The sequence below is a fragment of the Dermacentor variabilis genome, chromosome 9 (genome assembly GCF_050947875.1).
Source record: "Dermacentor variabilis isolate Ectoservices chromosome 9, ASM5094787v1, whole genome shotgun sequence".
NCBI classification, from domain to species: Eukaryota; Metazoa; Arthropoda; class Arachnida; order Ixodida; family Ixodidae; genus Dermacentor; species Dermacentor variabilis.
This window is the reverse complement of record NC_134576.1, coordinates 130,225,855-130,238,395: the sequence shown is the minus strand read 5'-3', so window position 1 is coordinate 130,238,395 and position 12,541 is coordinate 130,225,855. Positions and strand designations below refer to the sequence as shown.

The window sequence follows — 12,541 nt, the reverse complement described above, 5'->3', positions numbered from 1 at the left end:
CCGGTCGGTGAGCACTGCATATATGTGAAGTCGCCTAGCTTCCTCATTCCATGGCTTCAAACGACTTCGAGACTTCGCAGGCTCGCCTGCTTCCAGCGAAACATGGCGTTTTACGGGCGTGCAACAGTTCGTCATGATTATACGCCTCTGCTCAGAGGCGAGCTAATTGCCTTGCGTGTGTTTTCAGATAAGTGTATACTTGCTCGCAAGTTTTAGAAAGACAAGGTTCGGCCGTAATAGGAAATTCCGGCCGAACCCATCCCGCGATGACTGTCGACGTTAATGTGACCAACATTCAAGCACTGCGGCGACACATGCAGCGTGTTGTCAAATACACCTTTATTTACAGTTTTAGTTTGTACCTGCGTTTATTTACAACCTGTATATACCTTTGCTTGCTAGCTTAAACATTCTTAGTTAGAAGAGCGAGCGATGTCGCTTTTATAAGTGGGACATAAAATTTGCTCTTTTTTTTGCGAGCGAGAGCGCGGCATTTCGGAGGCTATATAAAGCAGCCTGCAGCAGCAACTCGTAAAGTGGGCGACGCAGGCTAAGAATGCGCTGATCGCGTCTTAATAACGTTGCAAGAACGTTAGAAGCCCCCAGTGCAGAGGTTGTGGAGAAAGCCGTGTAACGAAACGCATCATTCTCGTGTTGTCTGTGTACGATCGCAGCGCCAGGGTTCCTTCTATGTAACTTTTTGTTCAGGAATTTTAATGTAAGGAAATAAAAAAAAATTCTCTATAGGAAGAGTGCCTTCCAAGCTCCCGGCTTTCGCCGCCAGGAACAGTTCTCTCTATAGTAATTTCTGCGGGGATAAAAAAAATTCTGTGGGTCAAAAGCGTGCGTGGTAGCGTCCACGCGACGCCCAGCGTGAATGGACTGACCGGCGCATTCGGTCACTTACTTCGTCGTGGCAAAGCGCGCCCTCCCCCTCTCTCTCGCTCCCTCCCTCCCTCTCCCTCCCCTCTCTCTCTCTCTCTCTCTCTCTCCCTACTGCCGTTTAGGAGAAACAATGGACTTCTGCTGCCCATGAGAGAGAAAAAAAACTGCTACTGCACCACATCGCCCTTATCGTCGTCATGATCATCAAACACTCTCCCCTCCCCCACCCCCAGCTTTGAAGGTCACCGCCGCGGTGCGATGCGCGACGGTGGGCGCGCACTTCCTGGTCCGTCACGGTGGCGGGGAGGGAGAGAGGGACCGTGACCGGCGGCACGGCTTGTGGAGGCGCAACCGGCGCCTGTGGTCAGGCGCTCACGTGGTTTCCTCCTGGTCTTTCGCCGCTTCCTGCTCGTCTCCGTATCAACCGCGCTTCTGCATCTTACTTCCTCTCTAACATAGAATAAACTGGCGTACACTGTAAAATATTTCGCACCCTTAAACACAGACAAGGGTCTAAATCGGTCTACAAATCCCACCCTTACACCTTTCCTGGATATAAGGGTACGAAGGGCGTAAATTGGTCTTTAACTCGCACCGTTACACTCCGGAAGCGTGCAAGGGTGGGATTTGTCGACAGATTTACGCCCTTATAACTAAGAGCGTAATTGTGGGAGTTGTAAACCAATTTACACCCTTATTAAATGCACTCTTGGTCGAGTGTACACCCTTTGGGGTGTATATGAGCCGCAAAACAGGAATAGTCATGCGCCTTGCTTGCGTTTCCTTTCTTGAAAACGCTGCGCTCCCAACGTTCCTGCCGAGAATGCTCGGTCATGCTGATAACGCACATGCCTTTCGTGACTTGGAAGTATTGGGCTCGCAGCGTTAACGAAAGGAAATGCGGACAAGATAGGTGACGGTTACGAAGATATGAACCCAAAGGGGTGCAATTTTGTTTACGAGTGTAAGGGCGTAAGAGTGGGAGTTATAGACCGATTTATACCGTTATTCACCTTTAAGGGGGTAACTTATTTTGCCCTGTACCTGTCAACCCTCACGATGTTTTTTTTTAGAGCGCAGCTCTTTGGCGTCCGTTCCTGGGTTTCGCGTCGTCGTCGGCGTTGTCGTCGGCCTCGTAACCAGCTCCGCCCCCCTTTCATCCCCCCAGCGCTAGCAGCGACCGACTGATACCGCTGGATGCCGCTGACGCCGCTAGAGAGTCAAGATAACGTGACTGCATAGAACACCGTCGCCGCCATGCAGAAAGAGGAGGAAAGGGTCCCCCCCCCTGTTCTTGTGTGGCGGATAGGGTGCTCTTCAGTTGCCGACGCGCCGGTTATTTCACGTAGGCCCCGGCACGTCGACGAATACGTGACCACCTTCCCACGGCTAGACCTGGTTCTTAGCGCTGCGGAAGCGAGGGTATCATATTGTTTGTGTCGGCATCGGCGGCGTTGTCCCTGAAACCAACTCCGCAGCTGGGGTTGACTCACTATCGGCGTCAGCGGCATCAGTCAGTCGCTGCTATCTCTTCCCTCCTCCCTTTATCGTTGTGTCCGCTTGCTGCGCGCGCTTCTGCCCCCATCGTTTGCCGCTGGGTGTACACGCCGCCCCCCTCCCCCCTCTTCCTGCGAGTCTCCGGTTGTCAAAGCGCCGGCTCGAACTTAATTCCTTTCTTCGCTCCTCCTCCAATGCAACCCCTGTGCGGTGGCAATCAGAGAGCCAGATCGGTGGCGGCGGATCTGTATATGTGCACCGCCCGAGCCGAAATTGCCGCTGCCGTTCGCCCTGTGCGGTGGCAATCAGAGAGCCAGATCGGTGGCGGCGGATCTGTATATGTGCACCGCCCGAGCCGAAATTGCCGCTGCCGTTCGCCACTGCGAAATTATCTGCCAGTTCTTTCTGAGCCATGAGCGAGACGACCGATGGAAGTCCTCCGTCTGCTGCTGCTGCTGCTGCTAAACGAGCTGCCAGAGCAGAGGCCCAGCGCCGTCGCCGTCAGAATCCAGAGGTGCGTGCCGCCGAAGCAGAAGCTTACCGTCGCCGCCGTCGAGATGATCCAGGAGTACGGGAAATATAAAAAAAAAATTCTGTGATAGCGCATACATGTGTTGCTCGATTTCTTTGCCTCAATCTATCGAAAAGGTGAAACAGCTTATTTGCTGCGCTCAAATTTCGCATTAGGAAGTAACGTAATCGTCGGTAATTTTTTTTTTTGTGACGTTTACGAATACCGGCTCGGTAAACCGCTTTACGCGATTGTTTCTTCCAAGTTTTTCGAAAGATAAGTTCTCTTCGCGCTGTGGATTCGCTCCTCGCTCAGCGACCATACCATCGGAAGTCTCCCCGGTTGTGAAAGGATACCAGAGGTGTACCTGCTTGGAAGCAAGTTTGTTCTGACGATTTCGCTGAGCAGGCTCAATCGGCCGCAACGCCAACGTCGCTGTGATCTGAAAACGCGGCGCGTTATAACTGTCAGCGACTGTGACCCTAGAAACAACGTGTCAATTACTTGTCTGTTTGTGCTTTTCCGAGTTTTCTGCTGCTTGTGTGTGTGGCGTAAGTCTAAGTTAAGGGAAATCGTCGTTAATGAAGTGCGCGCGTGTCCCACAAAAGACGCGTCCTGAGAGCAGACACACAAGAAGAAGATCTTGATATTCACCCCTGCCTCCTTTCCTGCGTTGCATCCGTGATGTTTCTCTCTTTATTTAAAAAGAATTTTAATGTTGACCAACCGATGGTTGCATCCAGCAGGTTTCCTACGCAGTTCCCAACGGATTGCAACAGTCGAAGCAGTCGTCTTTCGATCGGGCGCGCTGCGTGCGATATATACCCGACGCCGCGTCGTATGTACCACGTGTCTCGTGCTTGTAACGGACGCCTCGATTCCTGCATTCTCCGTAACACGGTAAAATCAGAAGACGCGCGGTGCGCTATACAGGATCCCCCACGCGCGACCCGTCGCATACCGCAAGCTGCACTCAACAAGTTTGCAACAAGTTTTAAACAAGTTTCCAACGAGTTTCAACAGGGCCTTGTACCGCCGCATTCAGAAATGCATCTTAACGTGAAGCCCCACCCGTGCTTGACTCGATGTGCGTAAACGAGGTCTGCTGCGTGAACACGCCCAAGACGCGCGCTCGTTGGGTTTCCTTCGGCGCGTTCACGACAGGTGTGTCATTTAGTTCAAGTCAAGCACGCGTTTCAAGTTAAGATGCATTTCTTAATGCGGCACTTATATAGTCGGAGCAGCCGTCTTTCAGGCGCTTCGCACCTCCGACTGTGCATATAGAATCTGGCGGAACCAACCTGGTTAGCAAAGTTGTCGGTTTATACGACGCATGTCCTATAATACGTCTAATGTCACGCGAACGTTCACGCCGTAAACGCGTGCGCGTCAATGTCGTCCCATCTATCGGACGACGCATCGATGAGATGACGGATGTTTGGACTGCTGGAACCGACCGGGACCTGTTGGAGATCGAATGGAAGCTTTGTTTCGAAATTTATTATAAGGGGCCCGTCGATTTTTTTGCGCTCACATTCGTGTGTACAACGTCTTTGTACAACCCGATGAACAGCATATAGTGTATAACAGAGGGAGCCGAAACGAATACCAGAAATGTCAGCGTTCTCCGTTGTGACGTCATGACGCATACACCTTCGTGGGAACGAAACCGAAACAGCTTCTTAAAAAAAAAAGAACAGAGAGAGAGAGAGAGAGAGAGAGCTGTTATGGTAAATTATTTAGGACGCTTCTCGAGGGTTGCCGTAGTTTTTTATAGAATCGGAGGAATCGCAACGCCAGATCTAGTTCTTTCTAGGAATTTTTCGTGTGAAACTCCGTTGTCGTCTGCTCGTTTTGCCTACATATACTACGTCTGTTTGTTTGCAAACGCGCAACTTTCTCTGCGCATGCGCACTGCTGTAGTTGCGCGCGCTTACTGCGGCCAACTGCGTCCGATTGGCGGGAGGCGAAGACGAGCCGTTATTGATTCGACCACCGTCGTGATGAACGGCGCCGGGCTCGCACGGGTGCGTACGTGCGCGGCGGTGAAAGGGTTGAGAGGCGAAACGCACGTGGGGGGGGGGGGGGGCATAGGAGTGTCCGGAAATAACCACTTGAGAGATTAAGGCACGGGAACGTCTGCAAGGAACTGGTTCGTTATTAAGGAACCGTTCGGCTTCCCGGCTCGGGAAAGGAGAAGGCGGGTGATCACCTAGCTCATTAGTCAGTCTAGCTCGGCTTGCGTGCGTGTGTCTGTGTACGAGCACGGTGAGCTGGCGCCGAACTTGGTGAAATCGATCTTGCAGGAGAAAACAAGTGTGTTGCCTCCCCGTCTTATAATAGGGACGCAGTGCTGTTGTGGCTTCCCAGCAGCGCGCGCATGTGTGGCTTGTTTGCCTGCTTCTTGTGGTCGACCCGCTTTTGGTGGCATATTCATTCTTGCGAGGAACGTCATTCTTAGTCTTCCTTTTTTTTTTTTTGTCGTTAGTTAAAGCGGTGCTCTAATCTTTTGTAACGATAGGGATGGCTAGAGATGGACAAGAAGCGAAAAAGAAAAAAAAGCCTGCGTGACAACCTTATAGAATTCAGTATTACAAGCTGCGCCCGCAAAACTGCACCGCAGCTCCGCGCTTTGTATACTTCCGCCGCTCGAGCTTCGAAAACGTGGTTCCCGAGAGGCGTTAATGTTGAGAAAGTAGTTCGGCTGTGTAGTGAGTTCACGGTAATGAGCGAATGCAATTGGCTGGCACTTGCGTACGCATTCTCGTTAAGTTTGGACTGCGGTCTATCTGCCGCGGCATTCTTTCACTCTGTCACTGATTTTTGCTATTGTGTGTGTAGAGAGAGAGAGAGAGAGCGCCGTGCAGCCCTCCAGATTTCACGGCCCAATTTTTGACGAAGGGTTGTTCGCCTACTGTGAGTTCATTCTGCGTTGGTGTGCGTATGTACAAATCGAAGTAAATTAAGCATGACAGGAGGCACAGAGAGTTAAAAAACAAGGGCCACATCACTGAACTGGCAGGAAAAAAAAACATCGGCAGAGGCTTAAAAAGACTGCTTACGTGTGGGAATGCGAAAGCATTATATTGTCCCTTTGGTGAAATGTTTTTTTTTTTTTCGCGTGTTCCGTGTCCGCGCAAGCTCTCCCGTGCGTGCCAACTGCACCTCGTCACATTTCCGCGGCGTGCTGCTGTTTCTGGTGCACTTTCTCTCCCCCTACTTTCATTCCCTACCCCCTGTGCAGCGCGGTTGAGGTGTCCTCTGCTGAGAGACAGTTACTGCGCTGCACTTTACCCCAACCTTTCCTTCCCATATTCAAGAATCTCCTTCTCTCTCTCTCTCTCTCTCTCTCTCTCTCTCTCTCTCTCTCTCTCTCGGTTAAGACCAAATCGAAACGCGCCAAGCGTCCCAATACGACGTGATGTGTGCAGTGGCGCACGCACTAGCACACCTTTAGTCAGCCATAGTGGCGTAGTGCTGTTCAGTGTGGCAATAAAGAGAAGAAGATGGAAGAAAAAAAGGGCCACCGTGGCGTCTGGGAAGCGTGCTCATCTCGCACCCTGGAGACTTCGTGTTCGACCCCCATCCAGACCGAAATTTGCCAAATTTACTTTTCGAAGGCATTAATTTGTTCACAGGAAGCTCCCTGAGAAATGTGACGTCAATCCAAGCATTTTGTGACGTGTTTTTACTCTTCGCGCCGTCGGCCATTTTTGATGCCATCTTTCGGTCACGCCGATGGATCTTCGCGTAATGGGGCATATAATGCTTTCGCATAAAAAAAAAAAAAAAAAGATGGCCGGAGTCGCCGTCAGTCCTAGGTAACGCAAGGTCGAGGGAAATGCTGTCGGCATCGGGCCGCGTGTCAAAAATGAACGATCCCGAATGGCCGGCGTGTGAATAATAAATGTGCGCGTCTGTCCCGCTGAACGTCGATAAAGCAACCACGAGCGGACGAGACTGCCCATTAGTTTCGTTGCGGCCTCATATATTCATGTATACGGCGGCACATGCCTATAGAAAATAGGCGGAGCGATGCCCGTTACGGGGCAGCCTTCGCGGTAGCTGTAGTGTCGAGTGTGCTTGTGTGAGCTGGAACAACAAGTATTGCTGTATACATGTATGAAACCGTAACGGTCCGTTGCATGCAGACGATCCATCTTCCCGAAATTGCCGCCGTCTGCTTGCGCTGTTGCAGTCGTCTGCTGTTGTCGGGGGCAAGAAAGAACATTTGCAGCGCAGTTTATTCTCATTGAGTGAAGGACCGACGAAGGGAGAAATGATAGCAGACGAAGAGAAAGGAATATAAAACAGTGAGGAAGGCTGCGCTTCTTGCGCGTAGACGAGCATTCTTAATGTTGCTTCCAAAAGTTGTGTACCGCGGCTTCGGCGTCTTCTGGATGACGTCTGCACGCGCCGACGCGCAGGACATAATCTCAGCGACATCGCGCATGCGCCGTAAGCAGGTCATTCTCTCGAGCGATCGAGGGGGGAGGGGGCGGTTGCTCTTCGTAGTTGTCGCATGACACGTCCCACGTCATTACAGAGATCTGTGCTCCGTTACGTTCTCCTTCTCGCTGTATATTGTCCCCGAGACGGCGCAATCTCCGTTGATATATTTGTGCACGGTGCTGGCGGAGCCCTCCATTCGGATAGCTCAAGCCACACCGAAAGTCGATTTCTTTTCCCGTATTTTTTCATTGACGATAGTGGAGAAAAGGGGTTTACGCTCGGTATAGTTGCGGCGTACGAGCTATCGCATCATCATGTAAATCTCATGGGTACCTTAAAAACCCGCGTATTATACGAACCCCTCCTCCTCTTTCGTTTTCTCTCCATATTGCAGCACGTCATATTTTCTTCGAGTTTTATTACATCGAGGTACTCACGTAGTTACGGATTTAAACATGGGCTGTTTGGGCTTGCGTAACACGGGACGCAGGTGTGTTTTTGAATGCGTAATTATTTCTATGCTTAACCAACGAGGAAACCCGTCCGTATGTCCGTCGCAGTAGCGAGCGAATATTGACCGTCGTGCTGCCTCACGCTTCGTCGCACACTAAGCGGCGAGAACACAGCGCACACGAAGCTATCAGCACTCGGCGCACTCCGCCTCCATCGCAGATCGCTTTTGAGATAGGGCCCGCGCGACCGCACCATGCGCAGCCGCCGCCTGAGTACAGTTGATCACAGTTGATGATGGTTCGCGTCGAGAGCAGACACCATCATCGACCACGTCTACGTACGAGGTCTACCAAACATGACGCTGCTGAATTGCATCACGTATTACTGCACGCGTCGGTCAGTGCTCACCTTGCACGAAGTAGCGGCATCATCCAAACGCACCATCACATAACATAAGTGAACGCGGCTACTACTCGCCTCAATTCTTTGTCGCCTCATGCTGGTCTCAGTTAACATTTCTATGTTGCAACTGCGCTTGTCTGTTTCACGATTCTTAGCGGTAGTTTCTCGCAATTATGCGAAAAACAGCAGCGTACGACGGCGAAACAGCAGGTGATTCGCAGCAAATGCTTATTACGCATCATTTGGATGACACCCGCGGGAGATTATGCGCGTAATTTTCGGTGTCGTCTTCGTCACGGGAGTGACTCCACGCCCCCTCTTGTAACGCGTGTTTCAGGTCGAGCTGGGCCTCCTGCAGAAGAGCTACCGGGCGCTGGCCCGCCAGATGAACCTGATCTTCAACCAGCGGCTGTGGTACATCATGCTGGAGCAGTTCCTCATGAAGTACATGTGGAGCGCCACGGGCATGGTCATGATCTCGCTGCCCATCATGACTGGCATCACGCCCAGAGTCGAGGACGACGACGGTGAGCGCATGGTGCACTTTCCGTCCATCTATATAATAGTCAATCACGCTCTGGCTCGCACTCGGAGTGTGTATATATATATATATATATATATATATATATATATATATATATATATATATATATATATATATATATATATATAGCATGGGAGTATATATACCGTGGGCCCCAGCTACCGTTAGCCAAGCTTTTAAAGGAAAAGAAAAAAGAAACGATTTAAGGAACACGGTGCAAGGTACAATTATAAAACATACGGTGTCCGGTTGTCTCAGGTCTGACGAGCGAACACCGTGGTTCTTACGATTGTATATTGCACAGTTTTTTGTTGTTGTTGTTGTTGAACAGCTTGGGTAACGTTAGCTGGGAGACCTTATATGCCCAAGACTGGGTGCCGCGCAGGGGGCACAGAGTTGTGCACTTCAGGGGAGGGTGGGGGGTATTCTACAAGCGTCCACCTAGTGGACATGCCCATTTTGTCGGCTGCTACTGAAGTGTTGATTGGCTTGGGGCGGCCTGTACGTCTCCTTCTGACCCCAGCCCAGCCGATCAGCACTTAAGCAGCAGACGGAATGGACATGTCTACTAGGTGAACACTTAGAGTGCCCGCTCAAGCCCCCCCCCCCCTCACACACACCCTCCTGGTGTGTCTGGCTGATCGTTTTTATATAGGGCTCTGGCGAGCGAGCTAGCGATAAAGCAATAATGCAGGTATCCCACGCATATGTGGGAACCTCTCGGTATAAGCAAAGCCTTCGCGTCCACTCCCATACATTGTGCTGTGCGAGCACCGGCTCATCACACCCAAGGAGGTTAAAAGAATTTTTACAACGAAGCTGTCTATTGCTACCCTCCGGAAAAATCGTGGCGGTGAACAGAAAACGGCTTGCGGTAAAGCCAACTTTCTCGCGAATGCTCTGTAGCTTTCAATTTAACGTAGGTTTCTTGAAAAAAAAAATCATACTGAAATTGGCCGCTAAGACGACTCTTATCATTACGCCGAGTTTCGTTTGCTTGTTGTAATTAGTTCACAGTGAAGTTGTAAACCCTACAGAATTCCGGCCTGCTGTCAATACATGGGCATCTGCGGAGGACGTATGGTTACAGAAAACGTCCGTAGCTATTGTTTCATCGAAACTATCCCCAAACAATTTTGATGAGAGTTAGCCGCTAAGGCAACTCTAACATTACGCCGAGCTTAATTTGGCTTTACTGGTGACGTAGTTCACAGTGAACTTGTAAATATTGTGGGATGCCCGTCTGCTGTCAATACTTGGGCTTCTACGGCAGGGAAACGGACAGCGCCATGTTTGTCCGCTGGAATAGAAATCTTTCCAAGTTTCATTCAGCTAATTAACTAGGAAGTGTGCTCAATCGCAAGTTACAAACAAACGTGTTTTATTTCGTGCACTCCTTGGGACTGCGCCCCGGTCAACGCATATCGTCGCTCTCGCCGAGGCTCGGCTTAACGGCCACCTGCGTCTAAACGGCCTTCGTCGCAGCTGCGTCGACAATAGCGGCGTTTACATGAATACGACAGAAGCGTATCGTATCAACTTTCAAGCGTATCGCATCTCATGTAAACGAGGTAATTCGCTAGGAAGGCGTATCGTATCCAATACGCCAAACAAGTGTAGCTTGAGATGGAGAATGCGCATTTCAGCGGCGCATGTAAACAGAAGCGTATCGCATCAGGAATTATAGGAAAGCATGCGCTGCGGGATTACAACCGGCCAACCAACCAGGCCGTATGGCAGCGGAAGCCTGTTTACCGGAAGTAGGGGGCTCATTTTCAAATGTTACACCGGACCGCGCATCAGCGGAACGCGATACGGCAAGATAATACGATACGCTTCTACCGTATTCATGTAAACGCGGCTTATACCTGCGTCTTTAGAGCGACGTCGTAAAATAGCCATTGGCGGTAGCTCTGTGCGCGTATGACGTAGTGCGTGACGCAGTGCGCGCCTCACATTTCTTTGTAGTTCGCATAAATGACATGTATATAATTACATGTATAGCTACGTGCCAAAAAACACTATACCGACATAATTTCTACCGCCATAGTAGCTTCGCTGGTCAACCCCCTTCACAGGGTGGCATGGTTCCTCATTTTTTTTTTTAATCTCGTTGATATCGCATCACCTTAGGCGCGCATGCTGTCTCCGCCGCGCCTCCTGATGACGTCATCGCTTGCGCCAACCAATTGGCGCGCGTTACTATACATATTACTCCGTGCGCTCATCCAGCCTTCCTCCTGTCGCATACGGACCTCTCCCCTGATTTTATCTGCAAGCAGCTTTATCTTTTTCGTGTCAGTGTCTTACTCTAATACTGACATAGCCCGTCTGTGGCGCAGCTCGGCTGTTGCGAACTTTCTCTCCTCACTCCGCGTATTTTTTAACCCACAAAGCCGAATGTATCACTTTTTTTTTTTTACGCTCAATTTGATACCTCCAAATTACGATTTCAGTGTGGATAAACAACGCACAAAATTGCTAGCATTTTTGAATATCCTGGAAACGGTATTCAGTCGCGGGTAGTTGAGGAAACTAAGTACTAATTATTTACTAAAATATATTTTGCTCAACTTACATTTTAGTGTTTTTTTTTTGTACGCATATATTCTTCGCAGCCAGGTAAAAAAAAATGGGAACAAAAGTTGCAGTTTTCCTGGACCTGAATTGGCGTCTGCGCTTTGTCGGGTTAAGAGCACGTTTCAGGGGCTGTCTCGCTTCCGTTTCGAGATCTGTTGCTGCTTCGAGCCAAGGCCGTGGTTGGGACGGGAGGGCGCATGGAAACAGTGCTACGCGTGCATTGTGCACGAGTGAGCACAGCTAGCGCGACTGCCTCGGTCGTCTCGTCTCGTCGCCGGATCGTTTAGCCAGTGCTCGTCATCTTCGGCCCATCTCACATTTTCTTCATCTTTCTTTCTTTCTTTCTTTCTTTCTTTCTTTCTTTCTTTCTTTGTCCCCCGCCGATGATAATCGGTGCAATCGGTCGCTTTCCCGTCGTTACGCAGCGGTCGCCAAGTTCGCCATGCGCGCTTGCACATAATGACGCGAACGCGTATTGACTGCGCGGTTTGGCTAGCTGCCTGACTTGAATGGTTTTGAAGGCCGACGCATTCAATATCCGAGCCGTTTTTCGTCCTCTCGTAGTCGCTCACCACCGTAACGGTCCGGAACGATACGAAGACTGGTTGCATTGTTCTTTTCTGTCGGCGCCTTGTGTAGCGTTACGGTCGGCACATCGTAGCTAACCGCCACTTAACCTTCTTTTTTTTTCATCCCTCTTTTTTTTTTTTTGTGCCACTGCGGTTAACCTTCGATGTCTTTGGAGATGATTCCGGTAAGGCGGGGAGGGAGGCAATGCTTAAATATGTTTTTGCAAAGCTGGAACCACAGGGAGAGAGCTCCGAATCGCAACCGGTGGAACCGCGACGCAGCCATATATATATATATATATATATATATATATATATATATATATATATATATATAATGCTGATAGCGAAATGTGCGCCCTGTAGTGTGACTGGAGCCACATCGAAGCCAATCCAAGTCGACGATGGCTGAATAGAAACGCATGGAACAAAACACGAACGCCTCGCTCTGGCGCTATAGCGACTGCGGGAGCTGCAAGATCACGGTGCGCGTTCCTACCGGAATGGGAACGATTGCTAGTACATTGACTTGCCCAAACTTCGTCCTTCTGGCTTCAAACGTACTTGGCGCGACTTTGCAAGTCGATAATTACTCTTTCGACGATTACGCGATTTCGCGGGATTACCCTTGTCCGCGGACACTAATTG

The 12,541-nt window shown here is 50.3% G+C and overlaps 1 protein-coding gene across 1 annotated transcript in view; it reads left to right on the top strand.

The window, feature by feature from the left end:
- The window catches only part of Abcd1 (ATP binding cassette subfamily D), a 99,903-nt gene that overhangs the window by 34,433 nt on the left and 52,929 nt on the right, over positions 1-12,541 (top strand). Inside the window, exon 2 of the mRNA XM_075669394.1 lies at positions 8,538-8,727. Within this exon, the coding sequence (XP_075525509.1) occupies positions 8,538-8,727 (190 nt within the window). The remainder of the gene's footprint in view (positions 1-8,537; positions 8,728-12,541) is intronic.